This window comes from Pseudopipra pipra, chromosome 4 (genome assembly GCF_036250125.1).
Source record: "Pseudopipra pipra isolate bDixPip1 chromosome 4, bDixPip1.hap1, whole genome shotgun sequence".
NCBI classification, from domain to species: Eukaryota; Metazoa; Chordata; class Aves; order Passeriformes; family Pipridae; genus Pseudopipra; species Pseudopipra pipra.
In genome coordinates, this window is record NC_087552.1 from 43,409,088 (window position 1) to 43,436,659 (window position 27,572).

Consider the following 27,572-nt stretch of genomic DNA (forward strand, 5'->3'; position numbering starts at 1 on the left):
GGAAATATTTTTCCCTTTATAAAGAGCCTTCTTGACTTTTTCTCTGTATGGAAAAAACTTTGTATTCAAGGACTGCAGAGGTAATAGCACTCATGGCCTGTACAAGTGCTTTCTTTTGTTAGTATAGTTTTTTTTTTTCCCTCAGTGATTTGAATTGCAAGTTCATGAATTGCAACTTCACCCGGACTTGCTGACTGACACTTTGGTATACCTCTAGAAGTCACTCGTAGTCTAAGAATACTTGGGAACAGATTTCATAAGACCGTATACTTAAATGACATTCAAGAGTAACTGTTTAAACTACTTTTACAGGTGGGAGACTATAAAAACAATAGTTGTTCAGTTAGAGTTGTCAGTCGGCTTTGTTATTTAAGACCTGCATCACATACCAAGTGATCCCATTAAGACACTAACTGAAGCTTTAATTTCTGTATTACACTAAAATTTATTATACTGTGGGATGGGGAGAACCACATGAACACAGCACAATATGAAACAAATGTTATCTAAAACTTGAGATAAGATAATTCCAATTTTCTCAGTACTTTTAAACCCTAATTTAAATCACATCCAAACCAGGTAAGAAACCTTTCAACTTTTGGAAAGAATGGCAGCTGAGGTGTAAACAGTTAAAAGATGCTAATAATTCAAAGACTTCCTGTTTTATTTCTCAATATTTGGAATGTGTATGGGGTTCATGACGAGTGCACTACTGATCACCTCTTCTGTCCAAACTAAGTATCATGCTATTTGGTTTTTTTTCAAATACATTCTGAGGAAGGTATTTATTCCTGAGTCTTTAGTGTTCATACAGTTCATATTTTCAAGCTTTTCTTTACATCTTCTGAAATCTGAAAAGTACTTTGTGACAACTCTCCCACCACTATTGAAATTCAATAATTTTAAGATATATAGCCAATATTATGAGGTCTGTCTACTATAAAACCATAGAAGTCAGACGCAGAGTTGCTCACACCAACAGCCAGTATAACCACAGTGAAGCAAAGGCCTCAGGCCAGTGTGCTTCCCTACGCTTCCCATAAAACATTGAGCCTGTTCTGGAAAACATCAGAGTCTTATTTCAAAACTGACCACAACTATCTTCATCTTGATCAGTCACTGCCATGGTCTGGAACCAGTAGAGGAAGGTGATCTCTGTTAGGACTGTTGCATGAAGAGGCATAAACATTGCAGGTAGATTGTCATTGTGCGTTTTTTTTGTGCAGGTGCCAACCACTTCCACTATAGCGGCCAAATGGTCATGAGGCAGGGATTACTTTCCACCATTTGTAGTGGCTTCAGGGCTATAAAGACCATGATGTAACTCCCAGGGGTGGAACAGATCCCCACTGCCTCCTATGGAAGGCAGTGGGTAAATCACACAATGGAAACCACACCAGAGGGAACTTCTTTATCCACAGCATTCTCCAGGCCATAAACAGTGTGTTAGTGATCAGCCTAAGATGTCTAGAAATGTGTGTCACGCCGAAATTGACTGCTGGGTTACTGTATGGCTTTTGCTTTTCATCCTTTAAGACTCTCCTATCACCTTGAATATAACTTGCCCTTTTACCCTTATTTGACGCCACCTTTGAAGTTTTTACTATATGAAAGACACTGTATGTTGCACATTCTACAATACTAATTTTTACCACGGGCATATGTAATTTTTTTATAGAGTGTGTGGAGCTTATACGTTCTACTCCCAGGTAGAGTTTCACGGATATGGCAGGTAGGGAAAGGTGAAAGTAAACAGTGGATATGATTGTTTTTTACTGCTTGTTTTACTGCTTGTAGCTGTCCTATCAGCTCTTAGGTATTTACTTACCCACTTTCAGGTGGTTCAACTGAACACATCTCCCCTACTTCCCCATCTCCAAAGCTAATTAGTCATCTCCCAGAATATTCAACACTGCCCTACATGAATAAAAGCCACCTGACAAAAATAATTTAATATTGGAGATGACAACTCCAAACTACCAAATACAGACTTCTTTGAGTAGCTTGATTTGGTTTTACTAAAAAAATGAGATATACATTTAAATGTAAGCCTATATTTTAGCCATTTTCAGGCATCAAGGCTTTAACAATGACCAAAAGTGAAGTTAGAAAAAGAAGCCAAAAGTTGTAAATAACAAACATGATTGTTTGCCTAATGGCTCTAATACTTTATCAAGTTATTTTGAATATTGTCCTCCCGCCCTACCCCCCCAAGAAATACTAAGTTGCTGTAGACTTTGAACATGATTTATAATATTCAAAGATTATTAAAGTTTCAAAATTAAAGACAGAAGTTTTTGTAAGTTAATTAAAAAGAAAACCAATATTACTTAATAGCCATTTTACCCAGACCTACTGAACATGGGAATATTTCAAACAGTCATGTTAGGGCTTTTAAATTGTCTTCCTTGATATACAGAGGACTAAAAAGAACTAGCAAAGGCCTAGAAGCTTATTGTTTCAGAGAACTGAACCCAAATTTCCCAACTATGAGTTTTTTCTAAATATATAGAGAGCTTAAAACCAAACCAGAGTAATTTGCAAACAATTAACAGTTTAAGACCACAATTCGAGGTTAAGTTTTGGAGAGACTACAGAAGATGAGAGTGAATCACGAATACAAGCCACCACATGAAGCAGAGTTGCCATTATAGGAGTCACTGACTTTTGCCCTAATGCTGTAAAAATGGGGAGGGAGTGGAGAAGGAATGAAAGCCTGAATCTCTCCCACTCAGAGTAGGGCAACGACAGCCCACTAACTGATCTTGATGAATTTTATTTGGAGTAGCAACATTCTAAATTACAAGAGGATTATTAATTGCGGTTTTTACCTGATTAGCTCCGTAGCCATAAATACTTAATTGGAGAAATGACAGCTTAGCCACAAAGGCTTTCACTTGACATACAGAATTTGAAGTCAGATATTTTAATTAAAAAATACTACTGTAGTGATGGATTAATTGTGCAATGCACCTGCCCAACTCTGAAAAGTGGGAATTTGTCAAAGAGTTAGAGACGTATGGACTGTTGTGTAATTCTGAGTGTTAATCTCTGAGAAGTTTTGGGGATAAGGACTCACAGTTCCTAGGATAATAAGATCAACATCCAACTGCACTAGTGATCTGGAAAGATATGAAGACAAAGATACAATGATTGTGAATTAAAAATGTCTCATAGCTATCAGAAGGAAACCACTAAATTTTAACAGACTTAAGACATAAATGGTGAGCATTCCAACCCTTCTTCCCAAGAGAATCATCCGAAAAAGAATCATTCATTTACCTCATTGGAAACACCAGAAGAACTCTCTTGAAAATAGTCCAAAATCTTTTTAGGTGGCTGCATCATAAAAGCAGAAGTGTAGAGATGAAATGGAGTAGAAACAATGGCAGCAAGGAATGAAACATATGGAAAAGGTGACACAGTTAGAAACTAAGTGTTGACAGCATCAGATACAAAGAGTGACACACACGGGGAGAATGGAAGGATGAATGTGTTATATTTCTTAAATTATCTTAAATGTTAGTAACATTAGGTGGTAAAATTTACAACTGGGATAGTTGAATAAATACCAGCAGTTTTTAATACTGATGAGACAGAAGAGTGTAAAGCACTAGAGTTACATTCTGCTGGAGAAATCTCAATCTATTTTATCTTAACGGTTATCATTATCAATAAATTATTGTTGACATATTGTTCATCAGAACAATGTATCTGGACTGTTTCTGCCCACCTAGAGGGAGGAATGACAATAGGGCTTGAATGGCTGGATAAAGGGAGATAAAAAGTAATCAGTGAAAATGTGATACATTATAGACCACTAGACAACAAAGTAAACCCAGATACATTTAACTTTTTTTTTTTAAATTTTCGGATGGTATTCAATTGGTATTTTTTTTAAAATGTTACAGTTAAAAAATTAAATTTTTAAAAGAGTGTATGCAGTTTTGCTTTCTATTCTGGTCTCACTGAAGTAGCTGGGAGTTCTGATTTTGGCCTATGGCTAGCTACAAAAAGTGACTAAGGTATCTGGTTCCAGAGTGCCCTCCATGGCCCTGTGTCAACTGCTTAGGCTCCTCATGTAGCCTGGCATGTCACTAATTAGAATTCTGAGGGGCCTCCAGAGAATTGTTGGCTAACAGGGAAAGAAAAGAATGGGAATATTTTAAATTCTGACACTCTCAAGTTCATGTCTATTTGGAATTTTCTGCCTGTGGGCAGATGCTTTTGGTTTTTTAAGTAAAAAATCACAGTGAGAATCCTGGGGAACTAACAGAATACTTAAAAAGACTGAGCGAATGATTGGGTTTACTTCCCTCCTTCTAAGGGGATTTGAACTCCTGTTTTCCACCTGTCTGGATACTCTAACTGTCCCCTTAGACAGTCTTCTGGGATGAAGGCATTTGTTATCCTATTCCTAAAGATGTTAGAGTGTACAGGAAAGAATTTGATCTTTGTGGAGTGAGAGAGGGTGTGTGCAAAAGGAAGAGCAGGTGCATCTTCAACCTAGTTCTTGAGACACTGTGCAGGGAGGAAGTGAAACCTAGTTCTCAGTCTTGCTTCGAGGCAATGCTACTGTTTTACCCTTGTAAAAAATACACAAACAGCCTTTGGTGCTTAGATACAATTAAGCCTGTGGTATTTGCAGATTTGCAAGTGCCTAGGAAATCAAAGGTGAAAAATGGAGATATTTCTGATTTTTAGGTGTTTCAACCAGATGGAACTCTTCAGGTTTATAATTTTAAACACAAATGTTTGCAGTAGGACTAAGGTAGCATCTGTTTGCCCAAGTCCTTTTATCAATACTAGCTATTTGTGAAAATTGGAGCAGAACTGAACTCTGTCAGTACAAGCAGGTGTCCAGCCTGAAAACAGAGCAAACCAATATCTCTGTGTTCAAGTGTAAAATATGTATTCTGCATGTATGCATATAAGAGAGGAAAATAGGGAAAAAAAATATCAGCATTTACTGCCATAAGAAATTTGTATATGGCTTCCTACATTTAAATGTAGATACATTCCTTCAAGTAAAATACATTACTTGTAACTTAGTATCCCTAAAGCAAACTGACATGTTTTTCTGTTCTAAAAGATTGTTCAAAACTAATCCAGTCAAATGCAAAAGATTTAAGGAGACTAGAAAAGTCTAGACTAGAAAGTACTCCTGTTTATCATGCAATTTATCTTGTTATTACATATTTACACATACTCTATATTAAAGCTACTAATGCCACTGCTCTGGCAAATTAAGAGTCTATTTGAAAAAAATATTATTTCAAAAAATAAATGTGATGAATTTATTGCCCTTTCTAAAAAACCACCTCATATTAATTTTACTGCCATATACTTGCTGAATTTGGTAATTTAAATTCCTCATCATAAAAATATTTTTTCCTAATGTGTAAACATTAATATTCTGTCCTCACTTACCGGACGTCCAAACTCCAGTTCTGAAAAGAATTTATACCAGGGTTCGTTTTCTAAATCTATGTCATCAGGGTTTATGCGATCAGTCTGGAGCAGTTGTGAAGGAAAAGGGAAGGAAAAGGTACACACTGAGCAAAGTGCCAGAAATGCCATGTCACTTTAACAACAAACAGACAAAGACAAAACAAATATGGGGAAAGAAATGGAATAAAATCAAAGAATGAAGATGGTATTTAAGACAGGGAATATTCTTGTTCAAGAGCTGACATTGACCGGTAGCTTTAAAACTTTTATTTTTGTTGATGTTCTTCCAAGCGCTGGAACTTGTTAAACATTTTAAAATTACACTTTTAAAGCTAAGAGGACTCTTTGACTTTTCTTTAAAAATAATTGCATTAGTTAAGTAGATTTAATTCTACTAAAGATTCCTAGTTAAGAAGATGGTTTAAGTGATTTTCATCTCCAGCATAGGCAAGAAATTGCCCATCTGATCAGCAATAAAGACATAACTTTATCTGCATTGTTTTTGGTCATTCCTCGTCTTCTCACAAAGCATGTTAATTCTGGATCTTGCTGTCTTGAAGCAAGCGCTGAGCAGAGATAAGGAATATGCATCATGCAAGCATCATCACTATGTTAAAAAGCCACTTCAGCATATGAAAAAGGAACTTGTATATTTTAAATTGTATAGTCAAAACTTAGGGAACAAAAAAATTATGCATTCCGTACTATTTGTTGCAGCAGTACTGTGTAATACTTTATCTCATATAGCCTTGTTGACTCAATGAAGCATTTTTTTCCCACAGTGAAAAACATTGTTTTCATCTGAAAATTCTCCCAGCTAAGGGATAAAGTAGCAATTGATAGCATTAAGGAAAGTCTTCAGTGAACAGAATAATAATTGACAGATTTATTCAAGTAGCATGAAAACATGACAGTGCAAAACAGTTCAGCTCTCAATGGGATATCTAATCAACTGTAAACCTGGCTGCATTAATTACTTTCTAAATAGCTCCAGTTTCTTTGCAGGAACCGATGTAGGCTTTCATGCAGCACAGAATTACAGTGAACTGTTGGCTTAAAGATCTCTGAAACAGAGAAATTCTCTTGTTAAAGACATTTCTGAATTTAAAGTTGGATTCTCCATAACTGTAATTATCAGAACTCAGACACTAATTATTGTGGGACCTAGAAGGCAGTCGTCAAAGAAGACAGGGCGCAGCATACAGAATAACACTGGTAATCAAATCTGTAACACTTTTTCCTCCGGAGCCAAGCTGTCACCAACACGCTAAAACAATCACATACAGCTATTTCTGTTTTCTGCAACAGATAACATTGTGCTCTTGATCATTTCAGACAATTAAATATCTTACAGCACTTTACTTGCTGACTTTGATGTTACTGGGACAAACTCTCCACTCTTCTCTATTGAAAGGCCAACAACCCTTCAGAACTACCTTGGTGCTCACATATCTATGAGCTGTTCATGCAATATCTGGACCCTAACTGTTGTTCTACACACTTATCTTCAAAATATCCTTTCAAGAAAGGGAAGTAGTGGGAGTGTGAATGGAGTGGGAAGTGAATGAAGCTGATGAAAAACTTGCTGTGCTCCACAGCAGGGTTAGGAAGTGAAGCTCCTCTGGAGTTTTGCCCTTTTATTTCCACCATCCACAGCTGTAACTCAGCAGTATTAATGACAACTGTTTGAACTCAACTACAGACACCTAAGTCTTTAGTGGAGAAATACCACTGAAATTAGTTCCATGAACTGACCACTAAAAATTTGTGAATTTAATAGAGACTATGATTACTTTAAGAAAAACACCAAGATTCTCTTCTACAGAGATATGAAGGCATGAGAGCAAAACATGACAGACTCACAATGCAGAAGATAACTTTGTTATATATCAATTTGATTCCCATTACAGAGTAATTGTATTCAGTTGAATTGAATTCTTGGCGTATTCAAAGGTTTTTCGCTTACCTTAAAAAAAAAAAGTCCACAATTTAGATCTGAATAATCTGAGAAAACAGTACTAAACAATTCTTTTCCATCCATTCTCCAATCTAAGGTACAGTATGTTGAAATATGGCATGTTTTTATCTTTCTATTCTATCAATAAATTAATTTTCACAGAAATGTTAATATCAACAAATGGGTGCATCTACATTAAATAAATAAAAAAATCCCTTGAAATACATACAGGGTTGAAATTGTGGAGCATTTGGCACTACAAATCCAGGCCTATTGGCATTACTTTCTTGGATAGCAAGCATCAGCCCTGTGGGCCTCAAGGTGCCCAGAAGAGCAGCAGCCCCGCACCCACACACTGATGAACTGGTGTCTCTCCTTGCAGGGAGGCAGAACGGACTGTCAGATCTGTTGGGCTTCCACCCAGCTAGCCAAGGAGACAAAAAGGAGTATGGGAGTTGGCTCCCTTTTCATATTCAAATACTCTCACAATTAACTGCAAGCCTTAAAAGCCTCGTATAAAGCTAGAAATAGTGTATTTTAACTAGTTTCTAAGTTCTTCAGTTCCTCTCGTGTGGTATTCTGCAAATAAAATGAGATTGTAAGGAAGTGTGTAAAACTAACTCCATGCACGCAAGTCCTAATTTAATTCACAGCTTAAACCGCAGAGGGCAGCAAACAAAAAGAAACTGAGCACTAAAGTCTGCAAATTCCCTGCTGCCTGGCAGTTCTAGAAAGGACTCTGCATTCCCTGTTCTACTCAGATCAATACACAGGCAATTGATTTCGTTTGGCTTTTGGATTCAGTTTTGCTGATGGACCTTTTTCTATTATCTCCTCTTCTAAGAGACTTGAATCCCTTTGCCTTAAAAACTGCAGTTGGCTTAGTCTCACAAAATATCTCCCAAACTACTGGAATAGCAGGCAAAAGCAATAAAGGAAAATCCATTTTTATGACTTGTCAGTCAAACCAAGTCATGTTCCAACACTATCCTTCATCTAGTCATTTAGTAATGTTTTGATTACTTGTTGAAAATATGCTACCTAAGACCACCAAGTAACTTCACTCCTTTTGCATAAGATGGTCAACACAACACTGCATCAGCATACTCGAGCATAGAAGAATATGGTCCTTGAAAAAAATTACATCTGCAGTGTCACATGAAGCTTTGCTTGTGCTTGATTTGATACGCACAAATAGACATTCACAGGTAACAACCGAAAGTGTGCATTTAAACTTGTGAGTTAAATGGTTCTTATATGCATGGTCAAATCAATATTTTGCATTTGCAAATTCAGACACCACACTGAAGCCCATTTAGAACAATGGGCTGAGATGCCTATTGTCAATCTGGTTTTGTCATTTTATTACCTCTAAAGAGTTTGCTTTTGCCTTTTTTTTTGGACTACTTTTAAATAGCTCCAAGTCTACTCCTAGACTGACTTAGTCTCTCCATATTTTTATGAGGAGAAATATTTTTTAAATGACATATTAAAACTTACCAAGCAGAATATTCTGATAACCAGCTTAAGATGTCAAAAGCAATCAAACTCACATATTATAAAGAAAATGTTGAATTTTTCACTACTGGAAAAACCAAACCAAACTAAAACCCAACAGAAGTACAGGCCAAGTCTATTTTTTGGTCTTTGACAAAACATTAATTTTTTTTAATTTATTCTGATCAGTAGAAAATTTGTATACTGAACAAACATTAAAAAATCTAGAACTAAAATTTAACCTTTCAGTTTTATCTGACTAGCACGTGTACTTCTATGCTTAGACTAAAACACCTGATGAAAACAGAGGCAACTATTGCTTGTATCAATTTTATGAAGTCTTTTTTTACAGCAACACTATGATTCTTCCTTACATGCTCTACTGCGGAAATAGAGAAATGTACATATATGAAGGAATTCTTCTCAGATACAAGGTAAAAACTAATAAATACTAAAATTTAACTTCATGTTCATGGGAGTAGAATTAAGTTATTATACCACCATACACTTATTTACAGAAGTTAAACATGCATTTTAGGAAACAAATCCATGGTTTGGATGACATTGGAGAAAAAGAACATTTAATTGAATTGCAGACATTGGAGATGGAAATATACATCAAAACAAGTTATGTACCACCTTACCAGTGTTATAATATTAGAAGAAATAGTAATGTTTTCTGGGTTTATTGAAATAGGAAAAAAAGGAGCTTCGTCACCATGTCTTGTAAGACTATTTAATGCCTTAATATCACTTATTTTTACCTGTAATCTCAAAAGACTAATCCCAAGCTTTTACTTTTTATTGCTGTTTTATACTCTTACATACACAAGTATAAAAGTTCAAATTATGGAAGAAAACACATTAACTTCCTGTTTCATGGCAGAAGGTTGCTACATGGTACAGCAGTTTGAAATTACACTCATCCTTTTTTACCCATAACGAAATTAGTGAGTTATCCCCAATCAGTCTATCCATTTAATGTTTATTACTAGGTCAATTTTTTAGATTTATTATTTCTCACATTCTTTTGATCAATGAGGATCTGCTGAATAATATTTCCCACTAAATTTTGCATTGAATCTCAATTTCTTATATTGTTCCCATGTTTCTAATCTCCACATTAATTACAACTGATTCTAATCTAGTACCTACATCCAAAAAGGGATCTTTCAAACCTCACCCGTCTTGTTTATTATGATATAAGCTAGCTGTAAATATTTTATGTTTCAATAGATTATTTTGACATCAAAACTACAATGTTGTGGACGTGGAAATTAACTTATTTCAGAAAAAAACCCTTAGGATTTGGAGTGTTATAAAAACTCCCTTTGATTTTTTGTTTTTGACAAAACTAATAAAGTATGAATTTTCAGTTCAGATACTATAAATGTCCATCTTGTGCAATACTAATGAACTGTATTTATTTGACATTTCATGTTTTTCTTAATACTTTCAGTATCATCAGAACAAATTTTTAGACATTAGAAATCAAATCTTTTGAGATTATCAAGATGGAAGACTTAAGTAATCCTGACACAGTTGAGAATTTGGAGTTTTCATCTGAATTTGGAACCAATGCACTGTTTTGAGATGTTAGCTTTTCCTACACAGACAGAGAAAAAAACTTCTGACCTGCTCTGCTGATCATCTTGTAAGTTGTTAGTTTTGCTTTCTATATCCCATTCAACGAACACAAGGGAAGCAAGTGCTTTAGTGAAATCAAGTATTTTGTTTTTGTAACATGGTTCAAAGAAAGTATCTAAATACATAAAGCATCTTTATCAACAGTGGAAATTCCATACTGATAAAACTGCCTGATAAAATGCCTTTTAAATAAAATTATTTGTTAAGTTCATCTGCACAACAGATATTAAACCCCATTTAATTATATTGATTCATTAGCAGTTCCTACAGAAATGCCAGTTTCCTCTGAAAAATGTATCAGTTCTTCGAGAACTTAATTTCACAGAAAAAGAGCTTGGTGTTTTTATGGCTAACAAAAATCAGACTACTGCAAAGACCACAAAAAGAGAGGAAAAGGTGTTTCTCACTGTTGACATACTACATATTCTGAAATTCAATTATTTCCCTAATTTAATTTAAACTGGCAAAATAAATTCAGTGAACAAGCATGTAATACCTAAGCAAATAATAATCAGTACCGATTACATAAACCTCTTCTTTAAAACTGGACTCTCTCAACCACTTCAACCTCAGAGTAAAAGACAAAGAAAAGAAAATATTGCCATTGATACATAACAGTTTTCCTAAAATAAGAAAGTCTTAAGACAGAATAAAGGTAAATTGGAAGGGCTGGGTGAATGTATCTTTCAGGAAATGAAAACCTCCGTTGTTATTTTGCAAGCATTAAGCATAGCTTTATCAGACATGCCTGTGAAAAATTCTGTAATTGCAATCATTATTCAGAAAGCAGGAATAAAGTCTTCTAATTATATCTTAATGTACACTCAGTAATCAGAGAGTAATTGAGGTTGGAAAGGACCTCCAGAGGTCATCTAGCCCAACCTGCTGTCAAAAGTAGGTCTGATCAGATCATGTTGCTCAGGGCTGTGTTCAGGTGAGTCCTCTCTCGGCAACCTTGACCAGTATTTGACCAAAATCTCCTTAGATGTACAATTAGGCATACCCTGAAAATGCAAATACTTTATTTTTATGCATTAATTAATCAGTAGTATGTGCGGATAATACTACTGAAAATAAGTGCTGGAGATGCATACCAATTTGAAAAAGCAGTTTCCATTAATTCACACTTCTGTTCATTATCCATGAGGTTTGCACAGTGGTGGTTTGTTTTCTTGGAAACACCAGAAGATATAAGTTTAGCAACTAAGCCAAACCCACATTTTCAACACAACCATCAGATAACAGCAAAGATAAATTGCTGCAAAACTGTATTTGAAAAAGGACCTTCAATATTCCTTAAGTAGTTATTATTAGTAGTAAATAATAAAAAGACAACCTCTCACCAAATCTCTTACTGTATTACCCATTTCACTTATATGTCTTACCGGTCTTTCATGTTCAAGGATTGATGACTTTCCTGGCTCATATTCAAAAATACTTCTTGGTTCAGAACGGAACTTGCGAGTATCTACCTTTCTGTCAGGAGGATCCCAGTCATTTCTAAACAACAAACACAAGCAATTGAGCTAATTTACTGTCATCACCATCTACTTTACAAGTTTGTGCAACAGACACCTGCAAAGCCCAATGAGCTTCAGAATGGTTACTCTTTCCAGATTTCACTAGTGAAATGTCTAGTATCCCAATCATCTTAACCAGTTTACACCAGGTATACTCAGTACAAGAGGAAAAATACTAGAGATGTCTGGCCTTTGTGATCACTCACATTTTTGTTATAACTAGTAGATCAATTTAAAAACTTCCCTGACATACTGTAACAAAATATCACAGCATTGCATACCACTGCAAATAGCTATACTTGTTTTGTGCACTATACTAATATAGGCAAGTGGTAGATATTTTTGGCATCACATAATATGATAATAATTCCATATTGAAAAAAAATATAACATTTTCTGAGACCAAAAGACAGTGTGAAAATCTATTAGATGGTCATTATCCTGATCTGTAGTAGAACTGCTCCTGAATATCCTTGCAAGCAGTGTACTGTTTCCCGAGAAACTTGAATAGATAAGCACGAGGAAGAATTTGGCAGTTGACTTTGGAACAGAAATGTATCAATTTTCTCTATAATTACAAATTTGCTTTCAATTTAATAGTGCTAGGCAAAGAATAAAAAGTAACCCATGCTCCAATATTTTTTTCAATCATTTACTATCTTATATTACTAGATACCTATACATTTTTGGGGAGTAGTTAGGTAATTACAGTGAGAGTTACCTTTTCATGGCAGTTTTTGTCATACCTACCTACATTGTATTTGGAAAACTGTAGCTTACATGTACTTTTATTTAGCTCTGAGTAAAATGACCCACTAGTAACTCAAAGGATGGAGTAAAAGGAAGGGGAAAAATTACCAGCTATTGTCTTATTTACTGTAAGACAGAGCACATACTGATTAAATTTTATCAGTTCTACTGGCCTTTCTGATGTGACCTGACATAATGTGACCTGCCTTAAAAAAATCTATGGGGTAGCTTTTGTTTATAGCATACATGCAAGTGCAATTTCTGGGACACGGACACCTCTATTTATAAAGAACCCTATATTTCAAGGGAAGTAGATCTACATGGCTCTGTTGTTTACATTCACAGAGGAAAAAAATTACTATCAGAGCAGAAAAGGTATTTTTTGAGAATGAACAGGAAAATGGAAATGTTCTGATCAAGTTGCATTGTACTGCAAGTCACTGAAGAAAAAAGGATGCTACTGAAATTGATTGAAACTCAGTTCACCTAATTTACAGTGTTCAGCCTGTAATCCCGAATAGATTGTATTTTTGAGCCCAAATGTTAATACAAACCATATCTTTGCTCTCAGCTATACATATGCGATACATATGGACCTAAGCCTCTTATGTGAGATTTCAAATACTCAGGCTTTATAGGCAATTAAAAACTGAATCTACCAATGGCAGGAAAAGAGTGATGAGCTACAGCTTTTGACAGTGGACAAAGCATAACTAACGTGTTTGGAATCCTCTTGCCTGGAGAACAGAGATTTCCACTGCCTTTCTTATCATGCAGGGAAAGACCAAAGGAAGGCTAAAGAGCAAAATTCAGTGCTGAGCAGTTATTTTCAATCTTGACAAAAGGAACTTCAACAGGCCTCAGTTTCTGTGAGCAAGGCATTTGGCCTAGCACAGGACAATGACTCATATAACTTCAGAGTTCAAAGTTAAGTAGATTCACATTTTGGTGCCTTGCTAAAAAATCTACACTTCTCCTATGAACTGCTAAGAAAATTCAAACGTCATGGCCTTTGGGAGGCAGCTCAACTCTAACCTTTAGCATTTCCTCTTGACAATCTGCCCTTGGCAACAGGGTAGCCAAAATCAGTAACCATCAAGCAATCTCATCTTCCTCTGCAATATATCTGCTGAATTACATTTTGAATTGCCACTACCTACAAAGTTTTCAAAAAGCCATAGTTATGGTCTTAATTTTAGACACCTAGTATGGTCTTTCCTCATAATATTTTATCCAAACTACTTACTATTTGAAGATGCTTAATATAATTAAATTTCTACATATAAATACGTTTATAATGTTTGAGCTGAAAAAAATGGGCAAATTCTGTTCTGTTGCTTGAGTGTAACCAAGACAGGTGGGCTTGTAGGCATAAATTGAAGAAAAAAAATTGACCCTTTTAATATATATATATATTTATATACACACACATGCACACACACACGTAAATGTATAATAACAATGTTGTATTAACATTCAGTATTAATGAATGTAAACACTAAAGAAAAAGGTTTTTGCTTGAGCTAGTATCCAGAGATATGCTGAAATCTACAGTTTGTGTACAGGTCACTTGCATGGTTTTAGCAAAAGGATAAGCACTTATTTCCTGAATTATTAATTATTAACTTTTTCCAGATTGGACTCTAACCACAGGGATCTGGCTTTGTGCAACACATTTGGAGCTGGAAAGCCATGAGAGACCTGAAATACACTTTTAATCTGTCTACACTATCTTGGTCTACCAAAATGGAGGTTGAAAAAAATGCAGATATAAAGTACTTCTGAGCTGTGGGGAAACGTGTGTTGACTGCTACACTCTTACAGTTTTGCTCTTCCTGGACTTTCAATTTATATCATCTTTTCGATCCTTTGTTTTGCTGCTGGATACACTAAATGGCGTTTCCTACTCAGAAACTAACTATTGAAGACAGCTGCTAGAGCACAGACTAAATCAAAACAAACAAGACAATCCCATTAATAATAATAAAAGTGTTAAATGCTCATGGTCATACCACTCGTAAGAATAAGCACTTCTTCAGCACTCTGAAGAAATGACAGCACCATGCATGATGCCCAGACTACGGGTGAAGATTACCCCTCATCACTTGACTGTCCCCTGAATAAAGCCCTTGAAGTCATATTATTCTATAGCTGCTATTTTATCCTTTGTTACATTCTGTAATTGGAATACCATACATACCAAGAACACATTTTGAAAATATGCTAACTTACTTTTCTGGTGTAGACCTTTGCCTCAGACGATGTGGTGGTACTGGAGGTGGCACATGTGGGGGTGGTAAAGGGGACGAGACCTTAAAGGCATCGGAGCTACTGTCAGAAGCACTTTTAGACAAGGGTCTGTACGTCTGTGTCTTTGCAGCTGGATGTGCCTGAGCAGAGAAGGATGGACTGTAGCTACCTAATATAAAACAAACCCAGAACAGTCATAGCATGAGAATGTGTTCTAAAAAAACGCAACATAGAATGCGTTACAAGAACCCACAATAACTCAATAAAGCTGCAAGGTTACAAAATGTGTAAATGCACCTTCAAAAGTACATTGTTGTGTACTATGTAGCCCATTAGAAAACTCTGTACATATTTCTATATAAAACTACAAACACACAGACAAAGTGCAGTATAGTTAAAATAAATTCATTATTAATTTGACTGGAAGAGAAGTTAATGGGTGTATATATCCGTCCATCCATCCAGGCTGTTAATGACAGCCTGTAATTAATCCCCAGGTTCATCCTGTCAGGAAGAGAAGAGGCAGGAAACACACCTTTTTTTCATTGTTTTAATAATTAGTTAGTCTGGGACAATGAGGCAATAGCATATCTTGAAGAGGAACACAAGAATACAAAGAGATGTCAAGCCACTGACTCATAACAAGTGCTCTCAACAGCACGGAAAAAGGCACTACAGAGAGCATGTCAAAAATTGAACTGGAAAAATTCTGAATGGCATTTTTGCAGAAGGCACTATGGATTTTTTGCACATAGTCTATTCATGCTTTCATTTTTGTTTATATTTGTAAATAATTTTACCACATGCTTATAATCCTCTGAAAGACACAATGATTTTATATCTTAGATGAATGTCTTTTCTTGAGGCTAAATAACATCCATGCCAGCGCCTATAGCAAAAATGGTCAAGATCATGAAACAGAATCAATTTTATTAGGCACTCTTACTGCATATTTTTAAGGTGTTTCCATTATGTCCTTTTTATCCTTTCATGTCAGTAATTAGCGTTTGCATTTTCACACAGTAGTTCCCTTTCCATTTTCATAAGGAAAGGCCGTGTTACTCACAATCACTAGTGAAAAATAAATGCAATGTAATCAAGAAACTACAGTATTACAGTGTTTTCCATCTGCAGTGAGAGGCCCACAGCTGCAATTCATTTCTGTGGTAAGAATTAAACTAGAATTAAACTAAAATTAAACTTGTTTCATTTGCGGGAAAAAGGCATGAACAACTGAGATCAAACAAGACAATAAAATGTGTTTCTACAAGCATTATAAAAGCAAGCATGAAGAGTTATCTACCCCATTACTTGCTGACATTAACAAAAGACTAATTTTGAACAGGGAATAATTCCTACCAGTACCGTATGCATATGCAGTATTATAAAAGTCTGCGTCGTCATCTACAAAAAGAAATACATACATTACAGTAGTGCCATACACGCCAGTTTATCCCAGAAATGCAGCTTTGTTTTTGCAAAAACAGACAGAAGATCAGAGGCACTGAAGCACTGTATTTCTTTTCCTCATCTCATAAGTGTTTTCGGAAGACTCTCTCTCTCCCCATTTTACTTACCATAGGCTGTTTTTACCATCTTATTGCTAGAATGGCATCTTCTGGTCATGTTACCCACATTGGATACTTACTAAGTTAAAACCAAATTGCAAATTATAGATTTTTATTTGTTCTTTTTCCTTCCCCAAGCTCAATTTCTTCCTTTTGTCAGCTTTCCTCTGCTAGTGACTGTTAATTGTCGTTCGTATCACAAAAATCAAGCCCAAATATCTACGATGTGACTAGTGTTCAAAATAGGTCTTGTAAGCCAACATTTTCCTGCCTACATTTCTTATTCTCCCACTAACAGTCTGTGTAACCATACTGAATGTTAATTCTACCTCAGACAAACGAAGTCTCCTTCCTTCTGGAGGTGTAATAAGCACTGTTGGCATTTATATAGTTTCTTGGCATCCTTGGTGACAACCATGATAAAGGACATTAACTTTAAAGATACCAATGTCACCAAAGTTCCATTTCAGCAAAACCAAGTAAGATATTCTAGGAAAACAATTAAATTCAAGCCCAAAATTTATCCCCAAACCAGCCTGTGCTGTTCTAGCACTGGAGCTCTCCAAAAGGAGATTTACAGTGGCCAACTTCTCATCCCTAAAACTGGACATGAGGATCACTTCACTGAGCTCCCCAGTGAGATGGTAATCATGCTGGTTGCATACCTATCCTAATAACTTTAATTTTATTTAGGTCTAGGAATAAAATAAACCCATTAGAAATTGTCAGCCTACACCAGAGGAAAATAGCTCTCTCCACAGTAAAAACTATCACTGAATTTATGAATTAGATTTGATTCATTATCTGACACTTGGTGAACTCTTGTATTTTCACATAGCAGAAATTCAAAATGCAGAAAAATGCATATTTTAATATGAATGAAAAACCATCTAGACAAAACAAAAACATACTCACCAGGTTTATGAACCATATGGATTTGCTTGAACATTGTCTTGTACCAATCCTTTGGCCTGTCAACTGTCTAAAGAAAACACAGTTTTAACAATTAACAACAAAATCAAAATACCTGTGTGTACAGATATGAGCAGACATTTAATGCTATTCTGGACAGAAAGTCTATTATATTTTGTTCTCTATTTATTATAATCATTTTCATACCATGTATTTCAAATGGTGTATTTATGCTTTTCATCTAGGAATTCCTGTAACAAATTCTGGAAGACACTGAAGACCAAGTTAGTCTTGGACTCTGACCTTGGGAGGGTACAATGGTTAGGAACACAGGAATTAATATAACATCAACAGTCTTAGTGCCCTATATGTGACAAGGATGAATGCTAGATTCTTTACAGGAAAATAAAAACACCTCAGCAATTACGATTACAAGCATGTAAGAAGGGCTTCTTTTGAGCTCCTGGCAATTTTCAGCTTAAATCATCTTCAAAATCTAATTGTTAAATAATGCAGAAAGACTCTGGAATGCTACTGAAAAAAGAATTAAGATCACACTACATTTAAGAGTTAATGTTTGGATTGTAATTGAACAGTAGTCCTTTTATCAGTTTTAAATGCCCTTTCCAGACAACTTCTTTTTAATTTATTTTTCTGTTTCAATAATCACTCATTAAATGATACTTATCCTTACTTTTGCAAACTAAGTAATTCCGAAGTTCCCAAATTCTGCTCATATCAACACCTGCTTGTGCTTCTTTTCATCTCTCACCCTTCTGCATTTTCTCTTTTGCAGTCATTTTCTTTGAGGTAGGATGATAATATTTCAGAAAAGAATTAACTCAAAGGCAAATATGTTTTCAGTATTTTTCTCCTTAAGTTTTACTTGTCTCTCAGTAGTCAGAAAAGCAAGTACTTTAATGCAGAGAATCAGAGAATGCTTTGGGTTGGACAGGACCTTAAAGGTCATCTAGTTCCAACCCCCCTGCCATGGGCAGGGACGCCTTTCACTAGACCAGGTTGGTCAGAGCTCCATCCAGCCTGACCTTGAACACCTTCAGGGATGGGGCATCCACAACTTCTTTGGGCAACAAAAAACCCTCAACTCCCCCGAAAACCAACCAAACGAAAAATAAAAAATTATTTTCAAACCTCATGGTGCACAGAGATAATTCGAAAGACCTCTCTCGAAGTGCATTATCTTGCAGTAGCTAACACTAAATCTGCAATCACTTTGCTCACTCCTTTTTGCCTTGAAAAGCGAAAATCTACAAATTCTTTCCTACAGAGTACTGGACAGATCTGAGAGTGATCACCTGGCTCCATGTCATCTTTACTAAATCACACTTTTACCCTAAATACTTGTTACAGCTACTATACATAATGCATCTGTTTTGTTAACAATGGTGAGCTCTTACTATTAAGGGACTAGCAAAAATGCTCCCATATCTTGAGGACTCAATATAAGTTCTCATAAAATTGCTATTAAATAACATTTTAGAAGTGTTTAAAACAAGAGGTGACAGTCAGTTGAAGAACTGGGAAATCTGCTGGGTAAGAAAAAATTTAAGCAGGGGATTATGCTTTTTATCTAGACCTGCTTGCAAGATAGAGATGAAGGAGATACAGCTTTGTCTCAAGATAGGTCCCTTCCTCACCAATACTGCTGAGTTCTGCCAAGAGTAAGATATTCAGAAGTGGATTTGGACCATTTTAACATTGTTTCCCTAAAGATATTAAACATCTATACTAGTGGAACTCTGGTAAGAGTAATTTAGCTGGATTTGAAACAAGTATGCTGTTTGGTGCTCCAGGATCATATATACTCAAAAGTTTACAAGGAAGTCCAGGAGGTCTGAAGGAATTCACACTGATAGGCATAACCTCCATGCTACTCCTCATTTCCCACAGCAACAGAAACCTGCAACAAACAGTCCCACGACATTGCAACTGCCTTTCTGATTGTATTGGGCCAAGAAGAGTCTTTCAATCAGTGGTAGGTGAATAGATAGCAAATAGTGCATAAATACTACTACTATGCTCCTACTGTTTGTCAAGTCACAAAGGTGCATCGATATCTCTTTGCTGGATCCTTGTCATGTCCTCCATAAATATACAAGAGGCTCCCACATAGCGATCAGGTATGGAGAAGCTCCCACATGACCAGAGAAGAAGGTGTCCCAACACCTTTCTGGATGAATATTTCTTTCTCTCATCATCTCCCTCCCATCCCTCTCCTTGGGGTTCCAAGCCGCAGCCAATAATCTGTCTTTAAATTATAAGGCAGATATGATTACTTAAGAAATACATTAATTTTGAAGTATATTTTCTCAATTTATATTCACTAATCCCGCACACCAACATTGTTTGAGAAATTAACAGTATTCGCAATGCACCAAGCCATTCAGATGCCATCATGCTTTGCATACATTATAGCTGATGCAATTAAATATTGGAACATGGTACCATCATATATGAAAAAACAATCAGCCAAATAGCATGAAGAGGAGATCAGGAGTAACTGCAGTTGGTTCTTAGGAGAGTCTGTAATTACTGTAGTGTTGTAATTATCCATCAGGAAATATGCAATTAAAGGAGGCATTTATGACTTTCACTGGAACTTTGGTGGTTTTTTTTGGTTTGGTTTGGTTTGTTTTTTTCCCAAGCTGAAATACTACATCACTAAGTATCAAAAAGAAACGTGGTAGGACTTTATTCTTTTTTTTTTTTTTTTTCATTCTTAGTAAATAGAGGCCTTTTCAGTCTACAGATTAATTTTGACAGTTCACAGAATCACAGAATGACAGAATATGGTGAGCTGGAAGGGACCCACAAAGCAATCATTTTGGATAAACTAAAACAGCATAGTCTTACTGCTTTCCATGAATCTGTTTTTCCCTTAACCTAGGACCCTGTTGGTAGTAAACTCTGGTGGTGTGTGAGGTCTTAAAGAGCACAGTTGCCTGTCTCAAACATTGCCAAGGCCACAGAAGGAACTTGCCATAAGATAAGCCACCACAGTAGGAACTTGAGATAAACACAGAAAGGAGGTGCTAATCCCAGGCCCGGCAGAGGTGAGGTCTGGTTAGCACATCCTGGTTAACCCATCAGGAGAAAAATTCCCACTGTGGCAAACTGTGGGAAAGGAAGCAACAGCTCATACACATATCACCTCAAGTCATGGGAACAGCATGTGTGACCATCCTGTGGATACCCAGAACTTGGACTGTATAAAGGTGGTACCCCCAGAGGAACAACTCTGGGACTCCACCACCAAGAAGCCCAGGGTAAAGAAGGACCAACAGGATGCCGCTGGATCCATGGGTGGTGACTGTGCTGCGCTTGATCTCTCTCTCTCTCTCTCTTTCTCTCTCTTATTCCCTTCCCCCTCCCACTCTTTTCTATTTCTTTCTATCTCTCTACCTCACATTTACTGTTACATATAATCCGTAATATTGATTTCAGCATATGGTCTTGTTTGCACCTTAATTCATGCAGAGACATCTCTCACTAATTGGATCATAACATGGGGTCATTTGACCGCTTTTCTGAGCGAAGAGCATCTTACCCTCTCTTTTCTGAAGACTTCATTTTTAATTTTACCTTCTCTGGGGCAGGGCTTGGCACAGCAGCAGAACTTAACAATGATCTGAATTTTCAGATTTGTACTTCCCAGACCTGGCAGGAGCTGAAGTGGTATAGAAGGAACATGCTAACATGGGATGAGCATTCTGAGAGAATGGAAAGCTCTCATTTCTCTCTCAGCAGCTTTGGAGGTTCGGAGAGGTTTGGAGAGGAGATCACTCTGTTTTCCTTGGCTAAACAGCTGTCACAAACTATGTTCCGAGAGTAGAAACAGACTTGTAGGAGATAACCACAGCTTGAAAAACTGCTCTGCTTCTGAAAAGCCATCAAAGTCTGGAATACAGATTCTCTTGAGTTCTTATTTACATGCTTAACTTTGAGCAGCATACCATTTAGGAACACACTGTGTGTGTGTTACCTATCACCCTGATTCTGCATTTACTGCCTTTTTTGATACACTGTTGCCATTTTTGCAAGGATCGAAGAATAAGAAACTTAAACCGCATGAAATGATAAATCCAACTAATTTGAAAACTTATTTCTCTCTCCAGATGGAGTGAGGCTAAACTTTCTGGGAGAAGACTCCTATTTGGATTACTCACTGACCTCGGAGAAAGAGAGGGTGATTTATCCTACCTTCTCCTGTTCATGGAAAACGCAGTTTTAGCATTTTGCAAGGCACAGCATATTTGAGTCTTTTGCTGACAGCTATACCAACTTTGTTCTTGCATGATTGGGGTACACAGGGCTCAAATACACTTGTCCACATTTAAAAAGTAATCTCAAATCAGTATCTTGAAAACAATTTTACTACCAGCTAAGTCTTAAGGAAGTAGAATAAGGACACAAAATGGCATAACACACACACACACACACACACACACATGCCAGCATAATCTTTTAATTTATATCTCACTGTGAGAATTATTTCTATAACACTGAGATTACAGGCTATAAGATATTTTGAAATTGAAACATAACAAAACCCAGCAAATACAGTGGAAAAATGTCGTACTTCAAATTGCATTATATTTTCAGGAGAAAATCTGAGAGACTCAGATCATACAACCTGAAAGTTAAATATAGGTTGGAAGAATGCTAACTCGGTTAGGCACACTTAAGGGGGACTTCTGTTATAATCTCATATAATCTATATGCACTCTATTAGAAAAATCTACTATTTAAAAAGTACAAAACCAATTACTATATCCATTATAAATCATAGGGACTATTTACTTAAAAAGGGGGCAGGAAGCTAGAGCATTTTGGAAAGAAATTTCTTCATTTTTAAAAGATTCTGATCTTATTACCTTTTTATGCCAAAATAAAGCAAGAAATGCCAGAATTTCCCCCACATTCTTAAAAAAATTGTCCCGATCTTACCACTTATTCTGATTTTTTCCTATTGCTTTTCTCCATCAATTCCTGATTTCCCCCCTAATTTTTCAATCCAGTGAAGCAGTTCTTGGCAATACAGCACAGCCCCATATGTCAGAATTGGCAGAGAGGACATATCCAACAGCTGCTACATCCTTGCACCTCACAAAGACTTCACCTGCAAGGGCTCTGCTGCTTTCATCCTGGCTCCCACTCTTCTTACTCTTTCTCCGTACAGCAGTTCTTCTCTGGCTGGGAAGGCCAGTAAGCACTTCCTTCACAGACCTAGTGCAGCTGCCACTGTGCTCTCTGGAGCAGCCAGAAGAGGCTGCCCTGACAGCAGAGTGGAAAGAATGCTTCAGCATAGTGAAAACAAAACTCTTCAGTTTGACATCCTGGGACCACTCAAGCAGTGACTAGCGGCAGATGATCAAATTGGGCTAGTTACAATGAAAGGGCTTCCACGCTATTTGTTTATGTGCCACTCAAGGGCACAATGATTATTTATTGCACTCCCACGAAAATGCTACTCAGATTACTTTCAGAACAAAACTATTCATTTCTGTGCTATCCTGATGACACAAGAACCACTGCCCAAGAAATGCAGAAGCATAATATTTTTACATACACACACATATGAATATATGAATACTTGCATACACATACACATAAATATATACAGTATCTATAAACTTTATTTTAGAAATAACAAAACAAATGCAATCATTATGTATCTCCAAAAGGCAAGAACTGAAACAGAAGAAAGACACAAAATTTTGGCTACTTCTAATTAAAACTAGAAACATGAGGTTGTCTAATTATGCTCCCATCAGCATTCTCCTTTTCTGTCAACACACAATATTATATTCATGAGCTCGCTGATTACGCACACTGTATTCCACATTATATAAGAGTGGAAGAATGTGAAAAACCCATTACCAACAATCAGTTCATTGTATGAGTTCATACACAGATTTCCCAGAATTTCCTACCGTTCTAATTGCTGTAGGGATTCCAGATTCATCTACCGGGCCAATCCCTGCATAATGTGGAGCTTTAATTACTGTAATTTTTTTTTCTTCTTCTGAGGTTCTACAGATTGGTATTGTACTGGTGGTGGTGCTGCTGCCAACATTCTGAACATGCTGTGAGTATGTCTCTGTGGACTCTGTAAAGATAACATGACAGAATATCATGTGATGACACAATAATCATATTTGGCAGTTAAAACACATTTGCCCATTTCAGTATGCTGTACAAAGACTGACAACCTTTATCACATACATATACAACATTTTTAAAAGACATATCATCTTAACTAGGGCTTTGCCCTACTTAGTATTACATTAATAAAATTATAAATTTATATAATGACCAGACAGGCTACTCAACTCAGATCTTATTAGATTAGGAGTACTTTTTCACAACATCTTGCTCACAAAAAAGAGAAATCCCCCCACAAATGCAGCAGAATCTATTGAGAAAGGCACAACAGCCTTTCTCTTATAAATCAAACTCTTGCACCTTTCCTACTCATTCCTTGGAAACTAGTGACATAATTTCAAAACTTCCACTCCCTCACGTTTAGCAAACTATAGAAAATAGCTGCCCTGCAAGCATATCAAACAGCCCTGCACAAGAAGTTATGCGATATGTGCTTAGAAACATTAAGTTTTGATGCGTGAATATTTGTAAGAAATAAATTTATGTTGAAATGTTTATGTGCCTCTACATATAATCCATAAAAATGGACTTGAGTAAATTGGCACCTGTAGAGCAATCTGATGATCCACCTACAGTGATTCAGGTGAACTGTGCAGGCTGCTACTGGTTTGTAGTGACTTGCAATATTTCTACCCTTCTCCTTCAAATCTACCCTTATAATTAATGAAATTAATATCTCACTATTACCATTTCCTTCTAAAATTCAGAGTAATTTATTTGACAAAAAACACCTCAGTGCTGGGATGTGATATGAAAATTTGTACTGCTGCAGATTATGCACTTCTTTCCTGTATACAGGAAGAAGAGCCCTACTCCTCAGGCAGCAGGTTTCAGTAAATTAGTGGGCTGATGTGACAAAGCCTCTACTCTGCAAGAGCAGGTACAATGAGACATTTCCACTGCAGGATAAATGAATGCACGGAGTAAAAATATACATTCTAACACCAGTGGTAACAACTACAATTGCCTTTCACATGACATTAACATCCACTGATTATTCTAAAGAAAAATAAATTAATTGTAATATGAATCAACAAAAGGAGGTCTGGTTACTGAAAGCTCTAACTTTAAACTGAGTATTTCTGCTCACTCCCACTGCAGAGCTGGATTTGGCATGGCTGTTTCAGCTACTTACTCAAGTCTGAAATCCTGTAAATAATCCAGTGCTCCACATATATGGCGAGGGGCAACTCCGTGTGGCAAACAGATATTCAGAACTTTTTCCCAAAAAGCATGATGTTAAATTTAGAAAACATTTTGGATTTGATCCTTCATTCTTCATAGGTCTCAAACTGAGGCCATCAGGGGGATTTTTACATGAGTAAGGAGAATTAAATCAGGCTGTTACTGTGCTGTTACTGAACTTCAGCATCATGCAAGAGTGAAAGTCATGGGAAAATACACATTTCATGTATATCCAACCACACCGATAAGGCCTTATATCGTTAGACTGGGAGTAGTCAAAAAATCTAGAATTCTGGGATGTGGAGAAACCCATGTATACAGTTTTTGTACTTATCATGATGATGATAGCAGCATTTGTCTAAGCTGTAAATCTCAGAGTGAGACCTGTCACCTAATTTTCCTGCAAGCACAACAAAAAAATAAACTCTAGGATCACATTCAAATTATTTTGCATGTATAATCTTATCTGAATACGCAAAACACTGGTAGAAAAAGCAGCAAGCAAATGACTCTTCTGGCAAAACTCGATTATACTGGCAAAGAGCCTTTAAACCTTTCTAAGGCTGATAATATTTGGTTTGGCTTTTTTTGTTTAGTCTTTTTTTAAAATAACAATGTCCTAAAAAAATACACAAACAAATTTTAGATTGACATGGCTTTAGGTATTCAAAAGCCCAGAGCCCCACCTTTATTGGCAGTATTTCTACTGGAGTTTATGGAAGTTGTGGGGAGGACCAATGTACAAAGCTGGCCCTCGGGTTTCTTAAGGCAAAATCTGAAGGGGCTGTACAGGCTGAGCTATTTTGATAGATTTCCTTTCCTCAGTAAAGCTAGCAGAAAGCTGGCAAGAGGTTACACTCACACACCTAATAGCAACCCCAGTTCAGGATCACTACTGTATCTAACAATAAATGCTATTATTTTTTGCATTTATTTCCCAAGGTAGATGAATAGACAATACCTTCATTATGGACGTGAAGCACTCCACAATTGTTTGCAGTCTTTGCCACATGAATTGGAATATGCTGTGTAATGTATAAAGCAAATATTCTGTGTGAGGCTTACCCATCATCCTGCCATGCTGCATGATAACAATGTTGGAATTGAGCGAAGCTGGTGGAGGGTAAGCTGAAGAAGGGGAAAAAGGCCTTTGAAAGTGACTCACTGGGCTGGCAGCAGTGCCAGAATTCCCATTCACTGTGATCTGAGCCTGAGAGAGACAAAATAATAACCCATTAAACTACACACAAAGCCCTCCGACTGCCATCCCAAAGAAAGAGTGATGCAAGACTGTCGTCCACGCAACAATTACCAGTTGTCAGGTACATAGCCATAATGGCATCTGCATTCACTGAAACACAAAACTTATCACAAAGGGAGCAGAATGTGTTCCTTATATACCTTGTACCACCCCTCTTCTCTCCTTGTATGTGCTGTCTGTGACACATGCTGTCATAGGAAGGTGACAGAAAGATCACAGTCAGGGCAATGAAGATGGCACAAACAAAGTTTGCAGGGGTTTGAGAGCAATATAAAATGAAGATGGCAGTAAAAGTTCCTCTCGTGTGAACAAAGGCTGTCTGCCAGAGATCCTCACACCAAGAGACATACTCCCTTAATGCATATGCTCAAGCACTATTGATATTAATGGGAACTTCTGTGCAGATCGAAGGGAAAAGGCCCATTAGGACTAGCTAAAAAGAGTGAGAGAAAGTTACTTTAAACAATGGAATTCAGCCACAAAACAACAGAACAAAATCAAATACATAAAATGGGAAAGCTAAGCAAACTGGCAATAAAGCAGCAAGCACCAAAAGCCGTTTAGGCTTTAGTCACAAGAGGTACCTCAGAATCCCTACATCTGGTCTGTAGCACTTTTATGAGGAGTATTGCAAGAATTAAAACTGAGATATTGAGAAAGCATTGAATGAAATAAGAGGGTAGTGAATATTTCAGCAGAAGGAGGAAAGCTCTCTGTAACATCTCTGTTAATGCAGAACTCTTATTTAAATCTGAATAAATTTAGAACTATGTAGCAGCCGGCAGCCAAACTGCTCAATTTTATGTAACAAAGGAACTGAAAATGTAAACAAGAGACTATCTGAAGCAGCAAAGCATAAGGATAAAATGTATCAAAAGGCATTTTTTTTTAATATATGAAAATAAAATGGTTCATGACCTTTTGTATACATTTGTATTTTGGAGATTACTGATTTGAAATTTTTAACATCTTGTCCTCCCATAGCTAAGAAAGCAAAACAATTTCTGGGTCATATGCAGACATGTGAACTCCTAGATACATTCAGGGATTTTAAGGATGCCTTTTTTCAGAAGTGACCTGGAAAGTTTCTGTTGTGGTGATGTCTCCATTGAAACTTTTGTGTTTACATGTTTCTTCTCTTAATGAAGTCTAGAACCGAAATGTAAACTAAGTTGTCTTTTCTCACACAATTCTCCCCTCAAAAAAACCCCTTGAAGCTGTTAGAAAAGCTACATAACCTCAAAGATAGCATTTCAAGAGGTATAAAGGCATGTTTTCAGACCAGGTTTCAAGATGAGGCCAGTCATCTCTCTCCTGCTGCAGGGGTTCACCCATTTTCTTTTCCTATATACTGTCTTTTTGAGAAAGCTTGTTTCTAGGAAAGGCAG

General features: G+C 36.6%; 1 protein-coding gene across 10 annotated transcripts in view; it reads right to left on the reverse strand.

The window, feature by feature from the left end:
• Positions 1-27,572, reverse strand: part of SORBS2 (sorbin and SH3 domain containing 2) — a 156,107-nt gene that overhangs the window by 31,606 nt on the left and 96,929 nt on the right. For 7 of the 10 annotated variants that reach the window (XM_064652664.1, XM_064652659.1, XM_064652665.1 and 4 more), the window contains 6 exons: positions 25,989-26,133; positions 23,507-23,682; positions 17,556-17,622; positions 16,432-16,476; positions 15,055-15,241; positions 11,938-12,052 (listed from right to left, as the gene is read on the reverse strand). In XM_064652664.1, coding sequence (XP_064508734.1) covers positions 11,938-12,052; positions 15,055-15,241; positions 16,432-16,476; positions 17,556-17,622; positions 23,507-23,682; positions 25,989-26,133 — 735 coding nt within the window. Of the gene's footprint in view, positions 1-3,282; positions 3,340-5,430; positions 5,515-11,937; positions 12,053-15,054; positions 15,242-16,431; positions 16,477-17,555; positions 17,623-23,506; positions 23,683-25,988; positions 26,134-27,572 lie in introns of all 10 variants that reach the window. The other 3 variants (XM_064652658.1, XM_064652667.1, XM_064652666.1) reach the window with 1 other exon arrangement.